The sequence below is a fragment of the Muntiacus reevesi genome, chromosome 13 (assembly GCF_963930625.1).
Source record: "Muntiacus reevesi chromosome 13, mMunRee1.1, whole genome shotgun sequence".
NCBI lineage: Eukaryota > Metazoa > Chordata > Mammalia > Artiodactyla > Cervidae > Muntiacus > Muntiacus reevesi.
In genome coordinates, this window is record NC_089261.1 from 1,471,676 (window position 1) to 1,498,396 (window position 26,721).

At 52.8% G+C, this 26,721-nt stretch overlaps 1 protein-coding gene across 4 annotated transcripts in view; it reads left to right on the forward strand.

Moving 5' to 3' along the window:
- SPECC1L (sperm antigen with calponin homology and coiled-coil domains 1 like) overlaps positions 1-26,721 on the forward strand; it is an 86,681-nt gene that overhangs the window by 3,348 nt on the left and 56,612 nt on the right. For 3 of the 4 annotated variants that reach the window (XM_065905085.1, XM_065905088.1, XM_065905086.1), the window contains exons 2-3: positions 22,139-22,328; positions 26,221-26,374. In XM_065905085.1, the coding sequence (XP_065761157.1) occupies positions 22,176-22,328; positions 26,221-26,374 (307 nt within the window). In that variant the 5' untranslated portion in view covers positions 22,139-22,175. Of the gene's footprint in view, positions 1-8,940; positions 9,315-22,138; positions 22,329-26,220; positions 26,375-26,721 lie in introns of those variants that run through there. The other variant, XM_065905087.1, reaches the window with a different exon arrangement.

A 26,721-nucleotide genomic window follows, 5' to 3' on the forward strand; every position in this document is an offset into this window, starting at 1 on the left:
AACTCTTAACAGATTTACAGTTACTGTAAATTTTGTTTGTACTTACAAAACTGCAGTGTATAATGTGTATCAGACATGGATTTTTAAAGTGTCTTAAAATATTATAATCCCTAATTCTTGAAATACTCATTTTTGCCTTGGAGGACAGACTGCTCTCACTCGCCTCTGAGTGCTCCGGTTTCAGGGGAGAACGCAGGAACTCTGTACAGGGCATTTGTCCCCAGGAAAAGAGGGCAGAGATGTTCTTCCTGACCTTTCCTCACATCCTCATTGTCGTCCTGTCTTTATTTCTTTGGTTAAATCCCGAGGTTTGCTCCTGCCTGTCTTTCTAAAATGTTAATCTGCCCAAAGTTACTGACCCTCCTCTGGCACAATTTAAAATCCTTCAATGCCCCCCCCAACCCCCGCCGGTGTTCACAGTCAGATCTGCCCCTGTAGCCCTGGCCCCGCCTCTCTTCAGGCATCCCCTTCAGAGCCTTGTTGCGCTCTTGGTCCCTGAGGCTTTCCCCATCTCCTGCTGGAATGGTCTTCTTTCACCTCTTCCTTCAAAACTCTGCTCAGAGTCCTCTGCCTGCAGGGCCTCCCTTGCCCTGTCTTCTGCAGGCCTGTCCAGCCCCCTCGCCTTAGGGTTTGGTCCCCGGTGTCTGACACAGAGCAGGGCGCAGAGACCCTCAGACCCGGCCTCCGAGGACAGGGCTCACTTAGCCCCTGCCCCTCAAGAGGTCCACTGGGCTTGCCAGCCCTGCGACACCTTCCAGCCACGCACACCAACTTGCAGAGTCCATTTAATTGTGTCTTAGTGTCTAATTCAAATCTAACTTCTTGACAGAGGAGACTCTGTAATGTCTGTTTTATCAACCAGAAACGAGGTGGGCATCATCTTGACTTGCATATTGTCTCCTTTCCCCTCCTTCTGCCTTGTGATTTTTTTTTAATCTGATGAATGGTAAAATTTTAAGAAATGAAGATATCAAATATCAAGTTTGTCTTTTGTGCATATAGCCAGGGAAAACAGGAATGTTAAAGGAAAAAAAAATAAAGGGGAAAAAATACTTCATCTCTTAAAAAAAACTCCAAAAAACCCATATTACACTCATTTTCAAAAGAACTTGAGTGTATTAAAAAAAAACACACAACAGAGATCATGATTAAGTTTAGAAAACAGGCAAAGAAACTGGCAACAGGGTTAAAATTTGTCAAGAAATACTTGTTTAAAATGAAAGTTGTCCCTTTCTTCCTCTCTCCCTTCTCATGTTCTTGGATAAAGCCCCAACTCAGCCATTTTCTTGGGACACCTTGTCCCCTAGGAAGTCCTGAGGCAGTGTGTTAAGCTGCTTTTTTCCACAGCAGTCACAACTGGACTCCTTTCTCCCATGAAGGACCCTTCTGCGCAGGAGACGCCAGTGTCCCGAGTCCACTCCTCTCTTTCCCTGCAGGCGTCTCCTGGTCATGGTTGTGCTCACCAGGCCCAAGAGTTCTTGAGCAGGAGATACTGAGTTTTCTCCTTGCATACCTTTTTTTAAAAAACAAAAAGCGAACAGAAAAACCTTGATGGGTTTGTCTCAGTCTTTCCTTGGCCTCACAGCTTGCCAGATCTTAGTTCCCTGACCACAGATTGAACTTGGGCCCCCAGCAGTAGAAGCACCAAGTCCTAACCCCTGGACGCCAGGGAATCCCATGCTTCAGGTCAGTCTTAAATCTTCTGTCCCGGCTTCTTGTTCCTCCCTCCCTCTGGCGTCGGCGTTTTCTGCAGACCCCATCACGTCATTCCGCTTCCTCAGGTGTGCTTTGTCTCGTGTGATACATCATCTGCTGGGTTTTTCAACCCTGCCTCCTTCAGTTTTATTTTTATTTTTTGGCTGCACTTCGAGGTTTGCAGCCGAGGGTGGAACCTGCACCCCCTGCATTGGCAGCTCAGAGTCTTAACCACTGGGTCACCAGGGCAGTCCCTGGTTTATCCGCTTTTGGCTGTTACGGATCATGCTGCTGTGAACCTCCGTGTGGTTCTGTGTGGACAGGTGTATTCTGTGGTCTTGGATGTGTACCTAGGACTGGAGTCGCTGGGTCCTGTCGTAGCGACGTTAAGCCTGCAGAGTCATCACCAGCTGTTCTCCACAGCGGCGCCATGCACCGCCCCTCCAGTCCCATGCCACTTCCTAATCAGTGTATGGGTGTTCAGGGGATGCTTTGAAAAACATGGGACATTTTTGGTCCTTCTGCTTTTTGTTTTTCTTACCCACTCGATACTTCCGGAAAATTCTATCAAATCAGCTCGTACCATTCTGACTCATTATGATAATATTCCATAGTGCAAATATACTGTGTATTGATTCAGTTCAACAGAAAGTAAGAGGCTGCTATGTATCAGGCACCGGTTTAGGCTCTGAGGCAATAAAACAAGATGCCCTGTGTTCTTAGAGTTTACTTTCTAGTAGGGGTGCGGGTGGGACATCAAGAAATGACAGGAAGCACAGCCTAGGGTTTTACCAGGGCAGTCTGAGTGTGACAGCTTTTGGAGGAGCGCATATGGCTAGATGGCCCTAAATGTTGTTGCAGGTTACTTTAAGGAGAAGGTAGAAACATTTTCGTAAAATAAAAAATAGGAAAGAATAAATAAAAGACCCAACTGGTTAATGTGGCTGTGGAGATCTGAGAGGTCAACAGACGAGTCAGTTGGTGTTGGAATCGTTGGTGACGAGTTAGCACATTTATGAATTGCATCCAAGTCCTCGTACTCCAATACTTTGGCCACTTGATGTGAAGAGCTGACTCATTGGGAAAGACCCTGATGCTGGGAAAGAGTGAAGGCGGGAGGAGAAGGGGACGACAGAGGATGAGATGGTTGGATGGCATCACCGACTCTACGGACATGAGTTTGAGCAAACTGAGAGTTGGTGATGGATAGGGAAACCTGGCGTGCTGCCGTCCATGGGGTCAAAAGAGTTGGACACGACTGAGTGACTGAACCTCCGGTGCCGAGTAACAGACACCCCTCCCCAGGAACCAGGTGAAGGGTGTGGGGCGCTTTCTGAGGGTGCCGCTGAGAGGACTTTTGGGGGACATGGCAGAAACTCCAGCACAGTCTTGTTTTCTTCCCGGACCTTCTGTGTTTGTTATGTTGCCCTTTGAATTACTGAGGCTGTCCCCCCAGTAAAGCTACTGTAAGTTACCCATGGTGATGCCTAGGGAAGACAGCCTGGATCCTCTGAGATGGTTAGGCCTGAGGGCATGCCCTCCAGCGAGGACAGCTTTGGATGGACGTGCAGCCTAGCTGGGCCTGCACTCATCCTTCGTGTCGGCTCTAAGGGTTACCCGCTTAAAATAAATATTTTGCTTCTGATTTTGTTTTTTTTTTAATTTTACTTTGAAATGAAGTTAGAAATGCACATTTAGATGCAGTTACTCACCCTTCATGTTACCCATCCAGGTGACAGGCCAGCTCCATCATCATGGGATGCTGGTCATCTGTTGAGTAATCAGAATGTCACTCTAAGGAATAAAATATTATCCCGCAGAAGTTTTTGGGGGCAGTTCAGTTACTAATGTGCCTTGTATTTTGAAAAAGTATCAAAACAAAACTCGGCCTGCAAGTTTATGTTGCAGTAACATTTCTGAAGGTCTAGTATAACAGACACCAGCGGGGCGCTGTCTCTCTGGGCAGGGGTCTCCTCTCCCCTGGTTCTGCTGCTTGCTCTCCTCACACCCACCACACCTGTGCTCGGTGGGGCTGGGTTCCAGCACTTTGTTTATGAAACTAATTTGGTTCATACGAGGTTTGGGTTGTTAGCACTGCGAAACCTAGTGAGCATGCCTGGCAGCGTGGTTGAAAAGCCCTACATTTCACGTGTCCCTTTCGTCATACAGGGTCCTCTCAACACGTTTCACAGTAGTTAGCATGACTTACTCTCCTTATTTCACAGATGAGGCTGAGAACACAGAGTTAGCCAGGGCCACCCTTGACTTTGAGCCCAGGTCTCCTGTGTTCTTTTCACTGTGAATGCGTCTGCTGTGAGGTGAAGGAGCCGCAGTGCCATTCGGCCTGGAGAAGAGAAGACGGGGTCGGGCATTGTTTCCCGTGTGATTGAATTGTCTGAAGAGCTTTCGCGTGCAAGGAGGACTGGATTTATCTTGTGCTGCTTTGGCAGGTCCCCTAGTAAACGGCGGTCACAGCCGCCCTGGTGTGCGGCTCCACGTGTGAGAACCTGCCCGAGAGCTGCAGGGCCACCTGGTGACCAAGGCCGCCGGGTGTGGCAGGACGGCGGGCAGGGGCCGGCCGCGGTGCCCCGGGCTCACAGGTCCGCCTCGCCTCCCTCTGCCTGCTTCCTCTGCTGAGCACTTGGCGGGCCCTGTCTCCTCTTCAGAGGCAAGTCTTAAATACTGGATGGTCATCTGATAGTAGTTACTGATGACTTCGGTTCATTTTTCTCACGTATGCAATCTCTCTTCACTCCTTCCATGTTTTAAGTAAAATGACAGGTATGACTTTGGAATTTATCATTTTTTCTCCAATGCTGTTTCTGTAGGGATATTTTTTTTAAGCTGGAAATAAAAATTGAAGGCAGGGGACTTACCGTATGAGAGTCTCTGCTGAACGGCTGACACAGGGTTTCCTTTCTCACCCAGGGTTTATTATCCTCAGAGCTGACCCCCCAAGGTCCCTGTGCTGTTTCATTCCTCGTCGCACGTGATTGCCGATGGCGTGGGCGCTGTGTTTGCCCCGCCAAGGCATTCTGCAGGTCAGGAGAGGGTGGTCAGTCACGGCCATGTCTGTATCTAGGCCACAGAGTGACTTCCGAGAAGGGTTCTCCATCCCTGAACTGCTTTGCAGGTGAAGCTTCAGAGCGTAGTGAGCTCAAGGGGAAAAGGCCTGTCACCTGTCAAGGAACTGATTAATATTTGCACAGCAGTTTCTGTTTTGTCTTTTATCTACCCTGTTGTCGGGAGCCTGGAGCTTAGACACGTTTGCCCTGCTGTGTTGTCAGAAGGGAACCAGGGACGTTTCAGGCGACTGAGGCTGGAATGGGTGGGTGGGTGGCTGCCTTGAAAAGGAGAGTCCCTCAGGAAAGAGGCCAGTGAGACAGTGAGCCCGGCGAACTCCCCTGCGAAGAGTTCCCTGTGGTGCTCCCCACTGTTCCCTGGGGCCCCAAGAGCTGGAGCGCGGCGCCTGTCTGAGGGTCTCGCTAACTCAGCTTAGTGCGAGGAGACCCTGTTCACCTGTGTCTGCCGGTGACCTCCCAGCCCGGCCCTGCGCGGCGGGAGCCTCTGCTGAGGTTGGCGTGGGGACCTCGCTGATGACTAGCCGCCTCAGAATCTGTTGCTGGGTAACTTTCACTCGCTAGTGCTCCTCCTGCCTTCTGGACCTTTTGAAGTTTGGAAACGGCTGTTTGGAAAGAGGAGGTAAGCAGTCGGGATGAGGGATTCGCCGCTGTGGGGCAGGGAGGAAGTCTGCAGGGCCCCGCTGGCGGGACTCGCGGCCTCCACCAGAGCTGCGAGCGCCGACTCCCGGACGCGAGTACTGTGTCCAGAGGCGTGCAGCCAGCACGCGGCGGGGCTGCGCGTGAGCCCAGGTCCGCCTGAGCGGTCCAAGCGCTCTCCACTGGCGTGCGGTCTCTCTCATAGAGACCTGTTTCCTTTGTGTCCTGAAGTCCTTAGAAGGGGTGACTGTTTCTTAAAGCTAAAGTGGTTACGTTACTCATTTACAGTAAATCAGGTTAGGTGGGCAGCGTTCTCAGAGACAGGATTTGGTCATCTGGGGGTAATGTTTTGAATCTAAGAAATAGTTTTGAAGGAATAGAATCCGAAGAACTTCCCATCAACTTGAGTTTGGGGTGAGCTGCTGTGCCCTTTGTGAAGATGTCTCTCATCCCTGATGTCTGTTAGTAGTAGTCCAGAGTCTGCTAAATCAGGTAACGTTGTTCTCAAGTTTTACTTGTTAAGAATTAGAATGACGTATCCGGAAGAAAGATTCGTTTCACATGTTCTGTTTTCTTGAAACGCGATTGGTTGTGTCGCATTGAATTTCTGATACGTGATTGAGTTTGGTGTTTGGCGTGTAGTCATCACTCAGGCAGTAAAGGCAACAGCGGTCAGTGTGATTGAGGTATATGGTGCGGCTCAGCGTTCCACAAGGAAGTATGCACCGTGACATTTGGATCTCAGAAGGAAGTGCTAGCCTCAGCTTTCCTCTCTTTCCCTCTTGCATCCTCATCCTGCTGCTGATAAGCACCAGAGCAGAGTCCTTCACGCGGTTGCGGGACGTGGTGACGGGCCGTGCCCTGTGTCACAGGGGTCTGGAGAGCGCTTCCAGGATTTCCCCTGCCACACAGGTCCTTCCAGCGGAGGGTCGGGCCCCTCAGGTCCTGGCTTTGATTCCGTCTCTCGGATATTCGGTTCCCCTGTCTCTCTGTGTGGTCTGTACAAGATGCGCTTGGCACTGGCCCTGCCTCACCTCGCTTGTGGGGCCGGGAGAAGCCTGCCCACGCTGCCCTCGTGTTGACGGCGCCCAAAGGCGAGCCTTCCTGCTGTCCAGGTCCTCTGAGCTGCACCTGTCCTCGGAGACTGCTTCCAAGGAGGGGGACTTCTCACCCGGCAGACCTGGGACTTGGGGGAATAACGGGCTAGTGGGGGGCGGTGTGCGAAGCGGGTGCTGGGCCCAGCCCTGGGGCTGGTTTTGGGGCCTTGGAGGGCCCTGGCGCGGGGCCTCGGACTCTGGGTCTGGAGCCATGTGGAGGCTGGCTGACGGCGCCTCCCTCCCTGCTGGGGAGCCTGTGTGCCCGGCCCCGGGTGGCCAGGGGAGCTCCAGGACACCAACCGCACTCAGATTGCGGGTGAAGAGCGACTACTTTTCAGTCCAAGTGCGTCCCAAAGGTTGCCGGGCCGGCGGGCAGTGAGGTGTGTTATGGTCCCAGTGCTGGAGGCGGCGTCTCAGGCGGGAGGACGGGGCTCAGGGCAGGGACGCAGTGTGGCCACGGCCTGGGTGGGTGACCCCGGGCGGGCTTTGGCCTGTGTGCAGGGGAGTGGGCATGCCCCGAGAGGCTGTCCCACTGGAGAGGCGGCTGTGGCGTGGAGTGCCGGGGCACACGGGGCTCTCCAGGCTGCGCTGCTCTCCTGGCGTAGGAGAAGCTGTTACAGGGCTGGCAGGAGGGGTGGGCACGGCCTATCGTGGGGGCCGGGGCTCGGCGTCTCACCGCGGCCGCAGCCGACACTGACGGCGGCCCGTCGTGGGGAGCCTGGTCGACGCCGCTCACGCCCTGCCCTCGGCGGCCAGGTCTGCAGGAGGCTCAGGTCTGCGCGCCTCCCGTGAGGGTGGGGAGGTGACCTACTGTGTGTGGAGTCCCTGCAGGCCATGGGCCCTCAGCATTTAGTCCCTGCCTTCACTCTCGCCGGCGAGGTGTCGGGGTTGGGGGGCTGGACCGTAGTGACTTTTCACCATCCGTCTGGGGCTGTGGGTCTGCCCAGCAGCGAGTGAGGAGGCCACGGGAGGCCCAGGTCAGCCCCTGGGGCTCCTCACGTCTCATTCTGGGAGACCAGGGAGAGCCGCCTCCGAGCGGCTGTCCTTTCCCAGAAAGTGTGGTTGGAAATCAGGGCTGTCGCTGGCCTGTGTCATCATTGTTCCCTGTTCTTCCAGCCAGTTCTGTTGGGTTGGCTTTCTCAGCTCAACAGGATGTCTGTGCAGATGAGACCCTGTTTATGGTCTGCTGCACAGAGATGAGCGTCTCCCTTCCCTCCTGGGTTTAAACCAGTCTTTTCGTGCCAGTTTTTCAGCCTTGACACTGTTGATTTTGGGGGCGAGGGGTGTCCTTGAATTGTGGGACCTTTCGCAGCATCCCAGCTGTGACAACCAGCAATGTCTGCTAACAGTGCTGAATGTCCCCTGGGGGGCGGAACTGCCCATATGGTGGCCACTGCCGTGTCCTCCCTGGACAAAGAAAAAGTCATCCTTTCTGTTTTCTGTGAATTTTCATTTTATCTAATCAGCGAAACACGAGCTGAAAAAAGAGTTTGTTTTTATTAAACTGAACTCAAGTTTTAATCTATTTTAACTTAATTTGGAAAGACTTTCTTTGTGCCATTGGCAAAACATTTCTCAAATCTAAAATTTTTAGCTTTTTTTAAAGGGATTTATTATATTGTTACATTTAATTATTAGTGAATTACAAAAAAGTATAATAATACTAATATTATTAGTGAATAATAATTAGTGCATAATTAGCGAATTACAAAAAAAAATGTTTCTTTCTGTATTTCAGAGTTAAAAATGTTCAAATATATCGAGTTGGTATTTCTAATTAAAGTATGGCCGACAGTTCATCTTGTGAATACAGTATTGTGCAATTTTGTAACTGCCTGCCAAAAATCTGAGCATTAAGCCATGGTTTGAAAGGGTCATGAATAAACATTTTCTTTTTGTAAATATTCAAAAACCTTGGCTGAGCGGGGAAAGGAGACTCAAAATTTCTTGCATTCTGGCTGTTTGAACTTTGGGAACTGATTTGTTTTGGACTAAATCTGGAGAAATCATTTGTGTACTATAGCCAGAAATTCTTTTAGCCTGTCTTTTTCCAGCCTTGTCACTTATCTGGAATGTTAAGTATTGGCAGTAGTTTAACGGTCTTTTAGCAGCTTGTATTAAAAAAAGAGAAGGCCTCCAGAAATGGATCTGAAGAGGTCTTAGTATAAGGTTAGGGTTTGTTTGTTTTTTGTTTTTGTTATTCTTTGCAAAGCAGTGAGAAAGAGACTTACAGTTCTAAGTTTGAAAAAATGCAGGGAGCATCTAGTTTCCAGATATTCCTTGTGTTAAAACCCTGCAGAATGACAGAAATCGTGAATCAGTATGAGTGACGTTTTCTGTGACCAGAGCGAGGGGAAACAGACTCGCACTTTGGGATTTTTGCTGCTGGCAGTTAGTTGGCCCCCTTTTTCTCGCGTCCCGTCCGTCAGTGGTTGGAGTTTTAGTGACAAGAGTGCAGACTCCGGGCAGACTGCTCACCTATCACCCTGGCCTCAGTCTCTTCTCCAGGCACGTCGGGTGGCTTCTAATCAAATATGTTGGTCTGGGCAGCACAGCCCTCCCCCGGCAGCCCGCTCTGGGCTTTAAACAGCAGCAGCACCAGCAAAGCGTCTCACCCGCCTCGTTACTGTCTGACTCTCTGCCCTTCGCAAAGCCGCATTTCTGAAATGTTCTTCATCCTTGTCTCCTACTCAACCTTTTATCCCATTCCAGTGGCATCTGACTTCTCTCCAGCCTTCCCCGTGGAGCTGTGTTGGCCCTGCTTGCCATCACCCCCTTCTGGCTGACTTCAGCGTCCACTTGGGTACGTGGTCCTGTGGATTCGCCCCCCAGACCCCTCCCCGCCAGCGTGGCCAGGCAGAGAGGAGGTGGCTGTGAGGGGCGGGTGGAAATGGGAGAGGGGCTGCTTTTTACTTTCCCTTCCTCTGTGGCCAGGAGAGCGTTTGGAGGGGAGCACACACTTGGGCTCAGCGGCGGAGGTGGAGGAGAGGTCCGTCGGAAGGCCGTCTTTCCTTAGGGCCAGAGTTTGCATCACTGGTTTCCGGGAGCAGGGAGAACACCTTATTAAATGTGCGCATTAGTCAATGGTCACACCCTAATTTTAGGCATGCAATAAAATCTGTCTTAAAAATGAGAAAATTTCGTTTTCTCTACTCTTCCCCTTCCCTCTCCCCACTGCTAATCACTGGTTTGTTCTCTCTGTGAGTCTTTTAAGTGTTTATTTTTATTGTAACATGGGGTTGCAAAGAGTCGGACACAACTGAAGCGACTGAGCGGCAGCAACATAACCTTTAAAAATTGTGGAGCACGACATGGTACACCTGTAGTTTCTGTAATGTTCGGGTCAAGTTGCTTCAGGCGTGTCCGACTCTCTGTGACCCCATGGACTGCAGCCCGCCTGGCTCCTCTGTCCACGGGACTCTCCAGGCAAGAGTGCTGGAGTGGGCTGCCGTTTCCTTCTCCAGGGGACCTTCTGACCCGGGGTCAGACCCGCATCTCTCATGTCTCCTGCCTTGGCGAGCAGGCTCTTTACCACTCGGGCCACCTGGGAGGCCAGACTTAGGTGACAGTAAATGGCAGCTTTGACTTCTATTACAAATGAGCTTGAGGGAACTTCCCTGGTGGCTCAGTGGATCAAAACCCACCGCCAGCGCAGGGGAGGCGGGTTCGATCCCTGGTCTGAGGAGATTCCATGCGCCGTGAAACAGCTGAGCCCGCGCGACACGCTTGCACCGCTGAGCCTGTGGCCTCGGCTGCGGAGCCTCGGGGCCGCACCCGCTGGGCTTCCAGGGGGTCCCTGCAAGGCTGTGTTTGTTTATATATGCGGCTTTAAATGCGCTTCTGGTTGTGTGTCAGAATTCGCAGTAAGAAAGATTTTAAAAATGTATATGTTGAGGAATTCAGAATAGAAAGTCTGCTGCATTATGATTTATTTAATTAAAACATTTCAAATTGAGTTTCTTTTCAACATTTTGTTTGATTTTGTAGCACTCATGGTTTTATCAATCGGTTATTTGATCCATTTAGCAGCATTTGCTCACAGGCTTCAATTTAGTTTTTGCTAAATTTCCATTTTCCCTGGACAGTGATTCCTTCTCAATGTTTTAAGTTTCTTTTCTTAATTTAAAATTTTAATATTCCTACATTTTGAATGTGGAGCTTGTGAAGTAAGAGAGAGAAATGTATTTAGATTGCTTAGATTGAAACCTTCTTTTGAATTTTGGTGGAGTGTTATCAATATATAACGTGAAAACACCATAGCTAATACCACACACCATAGTTTAAACACCAAAGCAGTTTCCTTTTTTTTTTTTATTGGTTCTGATTCCTGGTTCTGAGGGTGTGAATTGTGAGATAGAATGTTTGAGTTTCCAGTGCTCCTGGTCCATCCTCCTGGCCTTGCCAGCAAGGCTCAGAGTCAGCATGGCTTTCTCGGGCTGTGCAGGCGGGCCTGAGGCCTCAGTCCGGTTTCCTGATCACCCTTCCAGGGAGCCCCCAGCCATGTACTTTCAGTGTTTCCTGACGCAGTTTTCAGTGGGAAAGAACCAGAAGCAAGTGTTGTTTGTTGACATCTATGTGCCGCAGTGTGTAATTTAATGAAGTAGTGAGTAAAAATAATCTTTAGTCATTCCTGATGAAGGGTTTCTCTGACAGAGAGTCCTTTGAGTTGCTGCTTCTGTTTTAATAAGGCGTTAGTCATACTTGGGGCATGCAGTGTGTTGTTATAAATTACGACAGCTCACATTTGTGCCATCCTTGCTGTGGGCCACCCTGCTAGGCACTGTGGGCCCATTCTTTCATTTAATCCTCCCCAAATCCTTGTTAGGTGGGTAGTGTTATTACCATCCCATTTTATGGATGACGAAACTGAGATTTCAGAGAGGCTCACTTCCATGCCCCGGGATACAGATTTCGTCAGACGCTGCAGGGAGGGCAGTCTCCCAGTGGTGGTGGTTTGGTCACTGAGGCGTGTCCGACTTTTGCGAGCCCATGGACTGTAGCCCTCCAGGCAGAAATACTGGAGTGGGTTGTCATTTCCTTCTCCAAGGGGTCTTCCCGACCCAGGGATTGAACCCACATCTCCTGTGTCCTGTACTGCAGACAGATTCTTTACCAACTGAACCATCAGGAAAATCTCCGAATACTGTTTTTTTAAATAACACAGTGGATTTTAAAAAATGATCTTTTTTAGGGACTTCCTGGTGGTTCAGTGATCAGGACTCCGTGCTCCTGCTGCTGGTAGCATGGGTTCTATCCCTGGTCGGGGAACTAGGAAGCTTCTAGCCTGGAAGTGTGTCCTAAGTAAATAAATCAATAGACACTATCAATTAAGTAACAATTCCATTTTTCTTTACTGAGCCATGCAGCCTGTGAGATCTTAGTTCCCCCAACCAAGGACCAACCAGGCCCCCTGCAGTGACAGTGCAGCGTCTTACCCTCTGGACCACCGGGAGGTCCCCACAGTTCCATTTAAATAGCTGTGAATACCGGTGCGCTGAGTGTAGCGGGAGAATGGTTCTGCCTGGAGGGGACTAGGAGGTGCATAGAGGCGCTCGAAGGGAGCAGTGGTGAGGGCCGAGGTCCTGGTGTGGCTCCCCGCGGAGGCCCCGCGCGGGCTCCTGTCGCGCGCTGTGCTCGGCCGGCGGCGCTTCCCACCAGGGACGGCCGCAGTTGTTTGCTGGACAGTCCTCTCAGGGAGGAGCCTTCCTGACGCAGTGCAATGACAGCTAAGGTAAGTTCTTCCGGTCCTTTCGGCATTATTTCTGAAACTTGGTTAGTGTGTTTTCTATGGGTGGATGGTTGGGGAGGGTGGAGTTTCTGAATCACTGAGAAAAATTGCCGTCCCCATCCTGGGTTCTTGCTACACTTTTCTGACCTTTGAGCCCTGGTGAAATAACGTCTAGAACAAGTATGGTGGGATTTTTGTTCTCTTTGTTGGTCTGCCCCGTGTTCTTTTGTATAGTAACTCTGTAAATTAGGTTTTATCAACTCTTTATAGGAGAGGAATCAGCCGGAGTGTGAACCCAGCTCGAAGTCCAGAGCTGTGTGCTGTTTTGAGGCCTGAGGTGGGGGTCTGTGATCTCTCCCTGTAACATCCTCATCAGTTGGGAGAATTGCATTAAATTAGAAGGGTTTTGGAGTCAGGAGATAACCGTGGAGATTCCTTAAAATTGAGCCTCCTTTTATTTTAGGTGAGGATCCTGATTGGACAAATTACTTAGATTGAAAACAGCACTTTTTACAGGGAGAACTAATGGGTTTCAAGTCAAACTCAGAATTTCAGAACATCTCAAAGGCTGGACCTTCGGTTGAATTTGACCAAATGATAGTTGTAACAGAAACAAGTATAAATCTTTCTGAGAATATCAGTCACACAGCTGCGAAAAGGAGAATGTGGGGTGTTTACTATGCAGTTCCTTCAGTGTCTGTGTGTTTGGAAAGACTCACAATAAAAGGTTATCGGGGGAAAAAGGAAAGCAGCTTGGCAGGAGTTTGTGTGAAAGGACCTTGTGGTATTGGGTGCCCGTGAACTGAGCCTGAGCCTCTCGTAGCTCCTGGCCAAGCAGGGCTTTTTCTCAAGTTAAGCGAGACCCCGCGTCTGGAAGGGGGAGGTAGGAGCAGGCCGGGTCCTGTCGCGTCTGGGAGGCGGGGGTGCAGCCCAGGAGGGAAGTGCGAACCGGCCCTTAGGTCCGGGCGAGCTGTGGGCTGAGGGCGCTCCGAGTGTGGAGCTCGGATTCGGGCGGAGGAATGGTGCTCGGGGGCGGCGAGGCCCTTCCAGTCCCTCTCCCCGAGCCCCTCCGTGCGCCCTTCGGCCTGCCCCGCGCGGCCCCAGGTTTCTCTGTAGGAAGGACCACGGTCAGGGCGGCGCCGCCTTCAGCCCTCAGCCCCCTTCTCTGTTCTGAACAGACTCAGGTCTGCAGGGGCCCTGCGGTCGTCACCTCCACCCTGCCCCTCCCTCCCTGCTCCAGCCACGCCTGCGCATGCACAAACCTCAGGCTTTCAGTGGGATTTGTAAAGGGTGGGCAGGGAGCTTCCCGACCCTGGGATTGAACCCAGGTCTCGCACATTGTAGGCAGACGCTTTATGGTCGAGCCACCAGGGAAAAGTAGGTATTTGTGTCTTAATCAGCTTAGGATGTCCGTGTATTTATTTATGCCTTGTTTCACTTGCTTCCTGTGGTGACCCAAGGAAGGAGCAGATAAACCAAGGAGGGTCTTGGAATGCAGGAACAGAAAAACCAGACCCTATTGTCCTTCCCTTTGCCGTGTTGTAACTATTAATGGACCGGTATCGCCTGTCTCCCCTCCTACCCCCCAGGGAGAAGGCGTCTGCCCACCCAGTGTACACGCCTCATCCGATCAGCAAATGGCCCGCAGGACCTGTGTCCCGCTCCCTGTAGCCGGGTGTGGAAGTGCACGGAGGACCCCTGCCAGCGTCGGTTCTCCCTTGAGCTGGCCTGCCGTTCAGCAGCATCTCCCACTCTAACAAACTCTGATTCCCTCTCACTGGCTCATGTCTGGAAATTCTTCCCCAGCCCGCACCCGGACTACGACCCTGCCCAGATTGCTGGTGTTGGGCCCGTCCTGCACGGAGCACGTGTTCAGTGCCCGCTGAGGAAGCAGTGCCTTGCCTCCTGCCTCAGTGCTCAGCGCCCTCTGCTCTGCGGGGGCGGGGTGGCTGCCCGTGGGCTCTCCTAGGAGGGGCCTGCAGGATCCTTTCTGTTTTTAAGAGCCGAGGTTTGACTTTCAAGTGGTGTTTGATCCGCCGCTTGTGCAGGGCGGGTGCCCTTTGTTTCCCTCTGCCGATTCCTGGTACCTGTAGAGGACGCGCCCACTTCCTGTGTGCCTGGGGATGTGTAATTAGCTTTCGGCCGGGCTCCTGGAGCCGTCAGTCCTGTCCGGGGCCATCCTGGTGAGAGGTCTGGCCGCCAAGGCTGAGCGCGGGCTCCTTTCTATAAACGGGAGCAGTTGTACCTCTGCCCTTGCCTAGCAAAGAATTCTTTTAAATGAAAAAGTCTCTACAGATTAATAGGATCATGGCTGTTTTTTACGTTTACAGTTGTAACATAATACATACTGATTAGCACCTGGTACTAAGTTTTCTAAAATCTCTCCGAAAGGTAGCTTTTATATTAAATAACGTAGTAATTAATTACACCTTCAAAATGAAAAACATGGGTCAAGGGTACCAGTACTGACCCCTAGGACAAGTAGATAAGTCTAGACAGGCAGATTGAGGGTGTAATTTTAGGTTGTTAGGTTTTATTCATCTCTTGCACAATCTTCGCTAAGATCAAAGTTGCCCGTTTCTGAGGAAGCACTGTGTGTGGTTGCCGGGGAGGCCATGTGGATTGGTGGGCAGGGTGCGGGCTTTGGACGGGGAATGCTGTCACTGAGAAGGCTGGCCCGGGGAGTCACCCTGTCCGCCCTGCCTCTGGGCCTCAGGGGCGGTGCCGGGCGCGGGGCGTCAGTGTCTTCCCGGGTGGGGGCAGTGCGCATATTTTGATGTTTTTGAGAGATGTTTACTATTTTAAGAAACAGTACTGGAGAAATAAAAGTGACACACCCCGTGGATTATTGTTATTTGAGCTTGTCCTGAGCGCATGCAGAGACCCAGCATCCATCCTGTTCTGTGAGGAGAGGTGCTTTTATTCCCCCACACTTGACTTCTCTGGGCTGGAGCTGGTGACACCCTATGCGGGGAGGTGCCTGGTCTCTGCGCGGCTCTCGGGCCCTGACAGGGTGCTGCGCGTGTGTGGGGGGTGCTGCGCGTGTGTGCGGGGGATGCTGCGTGTGTGTGTGGAGTGCTGCGCGTGTGTGTGGAGTGCTGCGCGTGTGTGTGTGGAGTGCTGCGCGTGTGTGGGGGTGATGCGTGTGTGTGTGGAGTGCTGCGCGTGTGTGGGGGTGATGCGTGTGTGTGTGGAGTGCTGCGCGTGTGTGGGGGTGCTGCGCGTGTGTGTGGAGTGCTGCGCGTGTGTGTGGAGTGCTGCCTGTGTGTGTGGAGTGCTGCGCGTGTGTGTGGAGTGCTGCGCGTGTGTGTGGAGTGCTGCGCGTGTGTGTGGAGTGCTGCGCGTGTGTGTGTGGAGTGCTGCGCGTGTGTGGGGGTGCTGCGCGTGTGTGTGTGGAGTGCTGCGCGTGTGTGTGGGGGTGCTGCGCGTGTGTGTGTGGAGTGCTGCGCGTGTGTGTGGGAGTGCTGCGCGCGTGTGTGGGGGTGCTGCGCGTGTGTGTGTGGAGTGCTGCGCGCGTGTGTGGGGGTGCTGCGCGTGTGTGTGTGGAGTGCTGCGCGTGTGTGTGTGGAGTGCTGCGCGTGTGTGTGGGAGTGCTGCGCGTGTGTGTGGGAGTGCTGCGCGCGTGTGTGGGGGTGCTGCGCGTGTGTGTGTGGAGTGCTGCGCGTGTGTGTGGGGGTGCTGCGCGTGTGTGTGTGGAGTGCTGCGCGTGTGTGTGTGGAGTGCTGCGCGTGTGTGTGGAGTGCTGCGCGTGTGTGGGGGTGATGCGCGTGTGTGGGGGTGGTGCGCGTGTGTGGGGGGGTGCTGCGCGTGTGTGTGTGGAGTGCTGCGCGTGTGTGTGGGGGTGATGCGCGTGTGTGTGGGGGTGCTGCGCGTGTGTGTGTGGAGTGCTGCGCGTGTGTGGGGGTGATGCACGTGTGTGGGGGTGGTGCGCGTGTGTGTGGAGTGCTGCGTGTGTGTGTGGAGTGCTGCGCGTGTGTGTGTGGAGTGCTGCGCGTGTGTGTGGGGGTGCTGCGCGTGTGTGTGTGGAGTGCTGCGCGTGTGTGTGTGGAGTGCTGCGCGTGTGTGTGTGGAGTGCTGCGCGTGTGTGTGGAGTGCTGCGCGTGTGTGGGGGTGATGCGCGTGTGTGGGGGTGGTGCGCGTGTGTGGGGGGGTGCTGCGCGTGTGTGTGTGGAGTGCTGCGCGTGTGTGTGGGGGTGATGCGCGTGTGTGTGGGGGTGCTGCGCGTGTGTGTGTGGAGTGCTGCGCGTGTGTGGGGGTGATGCACGTGTGTGGGGGTGGTGCGCGTGTGTGTGGAGTGCTGCGTGTGTGTGTGGAGTGCTGCGCGTGTGTGTGTGGAGTGCTGCGCGTGTGTGTGGGGGTGCTGCGCGTGTGTGTGTGGAGTGCTGCGCGTGTGTGTGTGGAGTGCTGCGCGTGTGTGTGTGGAGTGCTGCGCGTGTGTGTGTGGAGTGCTGCGCGTGTGTGGGGGTGCTGCGCGTGTGTGTGTGGAGTGCTGCGCGTGTGTGTGTGGAGTGCTGCGCGTGTGTGGGGGTGCTGCGCGTGTGTGTGTGGAGTGCTGCGCGTGTGTGTGTGGAGTGCTGCGCGTGTGTGGGGGTGCTGCGCGCGTGTGTGTGGAGTGCTGCGCGTGTGTGTGTGGAGTGCTGCGCGTGTGTGGGGGTGCTGCGTGTGTGTGTGTGGAGTGCTGCGCGTGTGTGTGTGGAGTGCTGCGCGTGTGTGGGGGTGCTGCGCGTGTGTGTGTGGAGTGCTGCGCGTGTGTGTGTGGAGTGCTGCGCGTGTGTGTGGGGGTGCTGCGCGTGTGTGTGTGGAGTGCTGCGCGTGTGTGTGGGGGTGCTGCGCGTGTGTGTGTGGAGTGCTGCGCGTGTGTGTGTGGAGTGCTGCGCGTGTGTGTGGGGGTGATGCGTGTGTGTGTGGAGTGCTGCGCGTGTGTGTGGGAGTGCTGCGCGTGTGTGTGTGGAGTGCTGCGCGTGTGTGTGTGGAGTGCTGCGCGTGTGTGTGGGGGTGCTGCGCGTGTGTGTGTGGAGTGCTGCGCGTGTGTGTGGGGGTGATGCGTGTGTGTGTGGAGTGCTGCGCGTGTGTGTGTGGAGTGCTGCGCGTGTGTGTGGGGGTGCTGCGCGTGTGTGTGTGGAGTGCTGCGCGTGTGTGTGGGGGTGATGCGTGTGTGTGTGGAGTGCTGCGCGTGTGTGTGGGGGTGCTGCGCGTGTGTGTGTGGAGTGCTGCGCGTGTGTGTGTGGAGTGCTGCGCGTGTGTGTGGGGGTGCTGCGCGTGTGTGTGTGGAGTGCTGCGCGTGTGTGTGTGGAGTGCTGCGTGTGTGTGGGGGTGATGCGTGTGTGTGTGGAGTGCTGCGCGTGTGTGTGGAGTGCTGCGCGTGTGTGTGTGGAGTGCTGCGCGTGTGTGGGGGTGATGCGCGTGTGTGGGGGTGGTGCGCGTGTGTGGGGGGTGCTGCATGTGTGTGCACCTCACAGTCGCCTGGCCGCTCCCCAGACCTGGGCTCCTGGCCAGCAATCCCCACTCCTTAGCCTGGTGCAGAGGGCCAGGGCCTCTGGTCAGCCTGTATTGGAGCATCCTTGCCCCTAATAGGGGTCATTTTAGAAAATTTTGGCCGTTTTTTCCCCTGACTTGTCTCAGCAGTGGTTGGACACTGTTGACATTGTACAGATGGGGGCCCTGGAGTTCTAGATATAGTGAATTGACAGTCCCGCAATATAAAAACTCCTCCTGAGACCTGAGAAACTTGGGAATATCTTGCTAAATTATTTATGGGGATAGAAAAAAATAAATTTATGACTGAGTCTAGAATCTTATTGCATCAAAGAAAGTTTTTTTAAAATATATTTTTTGGATATATGTGGAATTTTCCAGGATTGCAATTATTGTAGACACTGAGGGGAAATTGTTTTCCGCTTTTTGAAGTATGTTAGGGTTCTCGGGAGAGAGATGGAGAAGGAAATGGCAACCCACTCCAACATTCTTGCCTGGAGGATCCCATGGACTCTAGCCTGTCAGGCGCCTCTGTGCATGGGGTCGCACAAGTTGGACAGGACTTAGCGACAGAGCCAGCACCAGCAGCGGGGAGAACCAGCAGGACAGCAGCAGCCTTGTTAAAAAGGGTCGGCTTCTGCAGTGGCGGGGCTGAGTCGTCCCAAGGCCAGCAGCTGGCAGGCTGGGCCCCCCAGAGAGTTGGTAGCAGAAAACACCAACTTCCCACCTCAAGCCAGCGGGGAAGAGTTCCATTGAACTCCAGCCTTTTTGTTCTACTTACGTCTTCCCTTAGTTGGGTAAGGCCCACCAACATTAAGGAGAACAGTAAGCTTCACCCACCCGGTGAATTCAATTATTGATCTCAATCAGAAATGCCCTCACACCCACAATACTCTTCGGCAAAATGGCTGGGTGCCCCATGACTTAAGTTGACAGATGATTAGCTATATCCATCCACAAGTGTGGTTCCCCTTTCAGAAAGCGACATTACTGGGAGCATTCCTGGGAGGTGGCGTGTGCCTGAGTTGCCAGGACCTTGTGCCGTCAGGACTGTCTGTACCTGTCACAGTGATTCAGCTCAGAGCTGTGGGCGTCTGACTGTTCAATTCCTAGTGTAGTCTTGCTTGAACAGTTGTTTGTCGAAATCCACGTGTGTTTTATTGTAAATCATTTTCATGTTGTTGGCACATTATGTTGACATTTTTAGAAAGAATGTGTGTCGTAAAGAGGGTATCTTCGGATTTCATTTCAGCAGTGAAGGTGTGCTTACGTATTTGTTAGAGAGAGGGGATCCAGGCCCGGTGGCGAGAACCGCTGGTCCGAGAGAGCGCCCCGGACTCCACGCTGCCAGTCTCCTGGGCTGGCCCGCGTCGCATCACGCGGAAAGTTGCTGCTGCGCTCTGTCACCTCAGACGCCTGCACAACTGCCGTCCTCCGCTTTATCTTGTCAGGCTTTCCAGCACTGGGGTCTGCTTTCCAGAAGCTCTGGTTTGATGTCATTGGTTTTCCTGCAGAATAGCAGTATTCAGAAGTAATTCACGTGCCACACAGCTCACCCACTAAAATGTGAAGTTTAGGAGTTATCTGGCGATTCAGCGTTTAGAACCCCATGCTTTCACTGCCGAGGGCCTGAGGTCAAACCCTGAGCTGGGGAACTGAGATTCTGGAAGCCTCACAGAGCAGCCAGAAAACGATGTGAATTCAGTGGTTTTTAGTACATGCACAGGGTCACCACCACCACAAGGCAAAGTTTAGAATGTTTCATCCCGAAGAGAAGCCTATGTCCATTAGCACGCAGTGCTCTGTCTCCCAGCCCTAGGCAGCCTCTGTACGGCTTTCTGCCTCTGGATTGGGTTTTTCTGGAAAATTTGTTTAAGCGGGAGTCACGGAGTACATGTTCATTTGGATCTGGCTGCTTTTAGCTGGTACAGTGTTTTCAAGGCTCATGCATGTTGTGCCAGTTATACCCAAGTAATAAATAGGTAACCGGATGGATAGACCGCATTTCTGCGAGTGCGCGCGCTCGGTCGTGTCCGACTCTGCGGCCTCCTGGGCCGTAGCCCGCCAGGCTCCTCTGTCCATGGGGTTCCCCAGGCAAGAATACTGCAGTGGGTGGCCATTCCCTTCTCCAGGGGATCTTCCCGAATCAGGGATGGAACCCACGTCTCCTGCATTGGCAGGTGGATTCTTTACCACTGAGCCACCTGGGAAGCCCTGACATTCTGTTTATCCATGGTCAATTAATGGACATTTAAAATGGAAACAAAAAGTTATTTTGTATGCAGAAAGCATGTAAACAGAGAACTATATGATAATGTATATCCAGTAAGAAACAAATACGTGCTAATAAGTAAAAAAAAGTTATTTAAATGGTAGCAAAGAATTCTGTCATGGTTTAATTGGTAATTTTTGAGGTTGTTTGGGTTTTTTCCTTTTTTTTTTTTTTATCATTATGCATAATGTTCCCGTGGACATTTGTGCATATGTTTCTGTGTGGACAAATGTTTTCATTTCTCTTGGCTATGTGTCAGTAGTGGAATTGCTGGGCCTGTGTTTACCACTTGAGGAACTGCCAGACAGTGTTCCAAAGTGGCAACACTGGTTTACGTTTCTGCCAGCAGCCTGTGAGGGCTCCAGTCATGCCACATCCTCGCCGACGTTTGTCACTGGCGGTCTCCTCGCTTGTAGCCATCCTCGTGCGAGGAAGCGGTTGTTCGCTTGCCTGTACCTCTGGGCACAGACAGTGACGGTCGCACTAGGCGGATGTCAGGCGCTCAGGAGCCATGGGCAGCACAGATGGATACAGAACAGTTTCATTGTTGTAGTAAGGTCCCTTGGGTTGTGCTGACCTAGGGAAAGTTTAGAGAATGGGAGCAGGGCTGAGTGGTGTGGGAAGGAGGGCTGCCCTGGAATTTGGAGCAGAGAAACTTCGGGGAACCATTTACAAGACAAGAGACTTGGAAAAGAGAAGGTAATACAAAAGGAAAGTGAGAGGCTGAAGGAAAGATTCTTAGGATCTTGATTTTTCTACAAAATCAGCTTAGTGACAGGTCCAGCCATTCTCTTTGCTTGTACAGGTGGAGGAGCAGAGCTGCTGATCGGCAGGGGTCAGCATAACCATGTTGCGTATGTTCCGGGAAGCGTCTATCTGGGTCAGTTTTGGTGTCCTCTGGGAGCCTGGAGCGAGCAGCTGGTGGATCCGAACTCGAGGGAGCGTCGGCCGTGGGCCGAGCACTCATGGGGTGCGGAGGAAGAAGACTGCAAGCTTGGGAGCAAGCAGACGGTGATCTGATCACCAGGCACGGCGTTTTCTGGACGGACTAGCCGAGAAGTTGGTTGAAGGCTGGAGAGGAGCCATAGGTCCCGTGTGCTCTGTTTGTGGAGTGTGGCGTTGGTCAGAGCGCTCTGTCTGCTCTGAGGCCTTGTCAAGGGGAGGTGGGGCGGGGCCCTTCGCTCTGTCTCACTGCTCCTGCAACCGGACCAGCTGGTACAGTTTGTGTCAGGTCGGGCAAGATGAATCTGGAGCGTTTGAGCACAGTCTGGGTGAAGTGGTCGTTGAGGCTGTTGGAAGGAACCTTTTCTCTTCCAAAAGGTTACTCTGTAAGTTTCCCTTTATTTTTAATAGTGTGTAGAAACCTTCCTGAAACAGACCAACCTCTGTGCTCAGCCTCACTGTATGTAAAGGCCCTTGCATCCACAGCAGGCTTTCACTTCTGTTGGTTGTGTTACTTTCTCTGCCCAGACCTGGCCAGCGTGTCTCTCCAGACACGATCTTTCCGGCTCTGCTAATAGAGCTGCGTTGAGGGCTTGTTCTGGCCTCAGTGCTGTGTGCTCTGCTATTCCAAGTCCTCCAAGCTGTGGAGTCCAGTGTGCTCCGCTTAGGGGGGAGGTTCCTCTCGTGACTCTTACAGGTGCATAGAATGCCCTTACTTTCTGAAAGAAACGTTGAGTCTTCTCTTCTGATAAGGCATTTTGAGATATCCTGGGAAATATATTTAGATCCTGATATTGGAGTTTCTGGGCTGTCTGCTGATTTATGTACAATGTCACAACAAATATTTGAACCTAGGACTGTGCTGGATAATTTGGAAAGCGTGATCACCGTGGAGACCTGTAAAGGGGCTGATTCTCACTGCCAGGACGGTTATTGCTTCTCTGCACGTGCATTATGTTGGCTCATTCTGTTAGAGATCTGGGGTATTCTTTGTACTGAGAGAACAGGAATGCAGAGTAACTTCAGATCAGTAGTGTTCAAGAAGGAAGTGCATTTTTGATAAACAAGTCTAAGAATTTTTCCTCATTATTTTCTGTAACGACATCTAACTTTCAGACATTTTTATTTCATGGTAAGATCCTTCAAAAACAAATTTCTAAAGCACTTTCTTGCAGTTTTGTTCCTGGTATAATGCCGTTTCTCTCTACAGATTTGCCTGTAAATGCATCACGAAGAGGCAGCCCAGAATGAAGAAAGCAAGCAGGAGTGCTGGCGCAGCGCCTAAGGTGTCGGGGATAGGCAGAGTGCAGGCAGCAGAGAAAGCCAGGCCCGAGAGCAGCTCCTCAGCCCCTGCGGGCAGCAGACCCGCGAAGCCTGCGGCCGCAGCAGCTCTGTCGAAGGTATTCGTGTGACGTGTTCACATGCATGGCGGGTGTGGGAGGGGCGCATCTCCCTGTGAGGTCTAACCTCCACAGACGCTGTGTCGTTGGGCCTCTGCTGTGAACTGTCTGCAGGGGCTCACGGTGTGGTGGGCTTCACTGGTGCTCGGGCCGTCTTCAGCAGCGACCCCCGGTGGCAGCTGGCTTGCGAGCAGAGCACTGTGCCTGCGGGGCAGAGCCCCCTTCCCAGAGCCCGTGGAGCGCGGCGTGGAGGCGAGTCGTTTGCAGGAACAGCTCGAGTACCGAGAAACGGTCGGCTGTCTGGGGGAGCAGGAGAGCGGTGTGTGCCGTTTCCAGCAGGGGAACGCTGTTTCTGCCTGAGGAGGCTTGATGGGGTGCGCACGCGTGCAAGGTCTGGCCGGATGGCCAGTGCGACGTTCCCGAACCCACACGGGTTCTTCTTCCCGCCCCACCCTTTAATACACTGCCCTGAAGACTGTGCTGACCCAGTATTAATCCCACGTAGAACTGGGTGGTATTAGTGTAGTTAGAGTGTGACTGGTTTTCTCGTTACACCCCTTCCTTTGGAGGCTGGTTTTCTCCTTGTTGTCACGGGGAGTGAGGTGTTGGAGCCGGGGCTTCGGGGGCAGGCCGGCCAGGCTGGCCGTGTGCGCCCTCGGGCTGCGGTCAGAAGGCAGCGGTGCGCAGGGCCTGGCTGAGGGCCGGGCCTTTGTGAGTGACGGCAGCAGGGTTTCTGTGGCTCAGCCCGGGAAGCTTCCTCGGCCCACGAGTCCCTCCTGACGGCGGCAGCCTCCCCGTGCTGATCTCAGTGTCCGAGAGACTGCCCGTGCCTTTTCTGCTGGCCTGGTGTTTGGTTCAGTGGACAGAGAGCCCCGTGGTCTGCCTCCAGTGTCTCAGGCCAGAATTCATTGTTCTCTGCTTGCTTGTTCTGAGGTGGAAGCTTTGCCTCTGCAGAAACCTGGAGAGCGTTGCTGCTTGTCTGTTGGGGAGAAAGCAAGCGGTGCCTGAAACACAGTCTGTCCAGAGGCTTCTGTCCACGCAGGGCTTCACAGACGTGACTTACCTGTTTTAAGAGCACCTCACAGGGCACCGCGCAGGAACAGCTGATGAGGGACTTCCTCGTATGTGTGGAAAGACCTAGCAGGGTGTGCTAGTTTTTCTATCCCTAGGTTGTCGGACCTGAAGACAGACTCATTCCAGGGGCTGGGAGATGCCCCCAGGTTTCTCCTCGCCGCTGCCTTGCTGAGTGGCCGGGTGTCCCCCTGTGACCCTGGGGCGGTACCCGGAGTTGACCTTTGCCCTGCTTCTTCAGTCTGAATCAGCGCGCTGAGCCATTTCCTCTGTGACAGAGCTGCCTCTCCTGTAGGAGGACTGGGGTTTCCTGCCGGTCACTCAGTTGCTGGGCTGTCTTTGCAGCGAAGCGCCTGTGGAGCTGGGGGACTTGTGACTTCGGGGCTGGAGGAGCAGGTTGAAGCATTGGCATGGGACGTGCATACTGCCAGCCGGTTGCCTCCCCCTCGCTGGCAGGCAGTCTCTGCAGTTCACTCTGGAGCGCGCCCTGAGCGCGTCAGGTCTTGGGAGGCGTGGACCCCGTTGACGGCACCTGGTGCTGAGCAGTGAGTGCCTCTCCATCGTAAGGCGGGGAGAGCCGGGTTGTTGCTGTGCGCCAGTGTCTGTGGCCTGGGCCCCGCTCGGCTGGCGGACTTTTACGGGTTGTGTGTGTGCGCACTGGGGAGGGCATGCGAGAGGCGATACTGTTTGGGGACGCTTTCCCTTACTGCCGCAAGTGCTTTCATTTAGGAAGGACACAGGGTCGTTGAAGAGAGGTGGGAGTGAAAAGGTAAGAAGGAAAGAAGAAAGTAGTGAAAATGGAAAAACTGGAAAAAGCAAAAGGGCTTGGAGAGCCCACAAACCTAAGGGTTACTTCGTCTTTCCTCCATGTTTCACTGTGCTTCTCCAGTATACGGTCACTTCCCACAACCCGAATTCATCCCTGTACAGGATGATTACATCCCTGTAACTGTAGCCTTGATGGTTAACCCCAAGAATGAAGTGCTCGACTTGTAATCACTTGGGTGCCACATGCACACACCCGCTCCTGTGGACACCCGCATGAGCTCTGTCACTGCCCAGGGCTCACGGAACATGTGCACTGTTCTTGCAGTTGTGGGGTGTGGAGATGTGCCTTTCTTTTTTAATAAGTAATTTATTCCTTCTTTGCTGCCCTGGGCTTGCTGTGTGTGGGCTTGCTCTAGCTGCAGTGAGGGAGGGCCGGTCTCGAGCTGCGGTGCGCAGGCTTCTCGCTGTGGGGCGCGGGCTTCAGGCCCCCAGGCTCCAGCAGCTGCAGCATGGCTTCCGCAGGCATGGGCTGCGGGCTCTCCAGGGCACGGCCTGTAGGAGTTGCGGCTCAAGGGCTTCCGTTCCTTTGTGGCCTGGGATCCTCCCAGACCAGAGACTGAACCCATGCCCCATGCATCGGCATGCGGGCCCTTAGCCACTGTGCTACCAGGGAAGTCCCGTTTCTTTCTTTCTTTCATTTTTGGCTGCAACCCAGGATGGAACCCAGCCCCAGCGTGGAAAGTGCCAGTTCCTCACCACTGGACTGCCAGGAAGTCCCAAGTTTATGTATTTCTTTACTTCTTGTTTCAAAGGTTGTGGCTAGATTTAGTGAAATGCAGAGAAAGACCACTTCACCTTAGCGGGCAGAACTTTTGGATCTTTATTCAGAAAATAATTCTATTTGTTTATCTTTGGCTGTGGTGGGTCTTGGATGCGGTTCGGGCTCTCGTCGTGGTGCAGGAGCCTCCCGTGGTGGTGGCCTCTCTTGTTGCAGGGCACAGGCTCTAGGCCCTGGGCTTCAGCAGCTGCGGCGCGTGGGCTCAGCCGTGGGGCCTGGCCTCTGGAGCACAGGCCCAGCAGCTGTGGCCCAAGGGCTTAGTTGCTCCCAGGCCTGTGGGGTCTTCCCAGATCAGGGGTCAGACCCCCATTCCTTCATTGGCAGGTGGATTCTTCACCACTGAGCCTCCAGGGAAGCCCTGGTTCTTTGATTTAAAAGCACGTTTTTGTTTCTGTTTTTTCTCCCATAGATCTTTAACTCCTCTGTATTCTCTCTCATTTCCAGGAGAAGTAAAATCAGATTTCTTCACTTTTTTTCTTAAGTAGTAATTTTATGCCCAACCCAGTTATCTTCAGAGTACTTGTTTCCTTTTTAAAAAGCTCACATGTTTTTCAGTCATCTTCATAAAACATAAATAAATCAAATGGTCTTTCTCAAGTAGAATGATCATTTAACCCTCACTGTAACCATAAAGTCTCCAGTTTTTTATTTGTATGTTATGTGGGCTTTTTAAAAAATCCCCTTCTTTCAATTTTGGCTTAGGCTACCAAAAAAAAAAAAAATAGATAAAGGTTAAAAAAGTAAATTTCAGAGTAACTTCTATTAGATGTTGGCTCCGTCACTGGATCGCTTCAGAGCAGTGGAGGTTCTTCCTCACTCTTAATGCCGCTTCTCTAGAAACTCCCAGATGGCACACAGTGCGACTCCACGGCTGCTGGTTGGTGAGTCACAGCCTAGATGAGGGGTAGCAAGTAGGGTGTCATCACTTCCTCTCACCCCTCACTGAATCTGGCACATGGGGGCATGTAGTAGGCTCCCATTGACATCTTTGAGTACATTGTGATTTTCACATTTTTAAAAAGAAGTTGCAGTTGTTTATGAGCCAGCGAGAAGGTTCCGTTTCTGCAGCACCAAGGGATGCACTGCCTGGTAGCTGCCAGGAGGTCTTTGCAGAGGTGTTGGACTCAGCAGAGTCAAGGGCTTTGTTTAGGGTCAGAATGTTATTTAGTCTCACTTAATCTAATCAGTTTGTTTTTAATGTTCTGTTGCTTCTAGACCAAGAGCAGTGATGACCTTTTAGCTGGGATGGCTGGAGGGGCGACCGTGACCAATGGTGTCAGAGGGAAGAAGAACGCCTGCTCTTCCAGCGCGCCGCCCGCGCCCGGCCCTGCCGTGAGCACCGCGGAGAACAGGCCCAGGACCGGCACAGGTGCGCACTCGGCGGGCTCTCGCTGCCCTGCCACCAGGCGGGGCGGTGCTGCCCAGGGGACGGTGCTCCCGCCGTTCGGTCCTGGGGAGCGTCTGACCTGTGCACGGCCGTGGCATTTCATCTCCACGTGCTCGTCACCCTGTCGCTTGGGCCGTTCTCGGCTCCTTGACACCCACCTTCAGTTCCAGGTGTCATCCACACATATCCGATTCTCTCTGAAAGATAAGTGCTCTTTTAAAAATGCATTCACAATGCCATTATCAGGCCTTAAGGTAATCATTTCTCAAATCGCTGCTTATTCAGTAAGTATTTGAATTTCCAACTGTCTTATAAATACCGCACACATA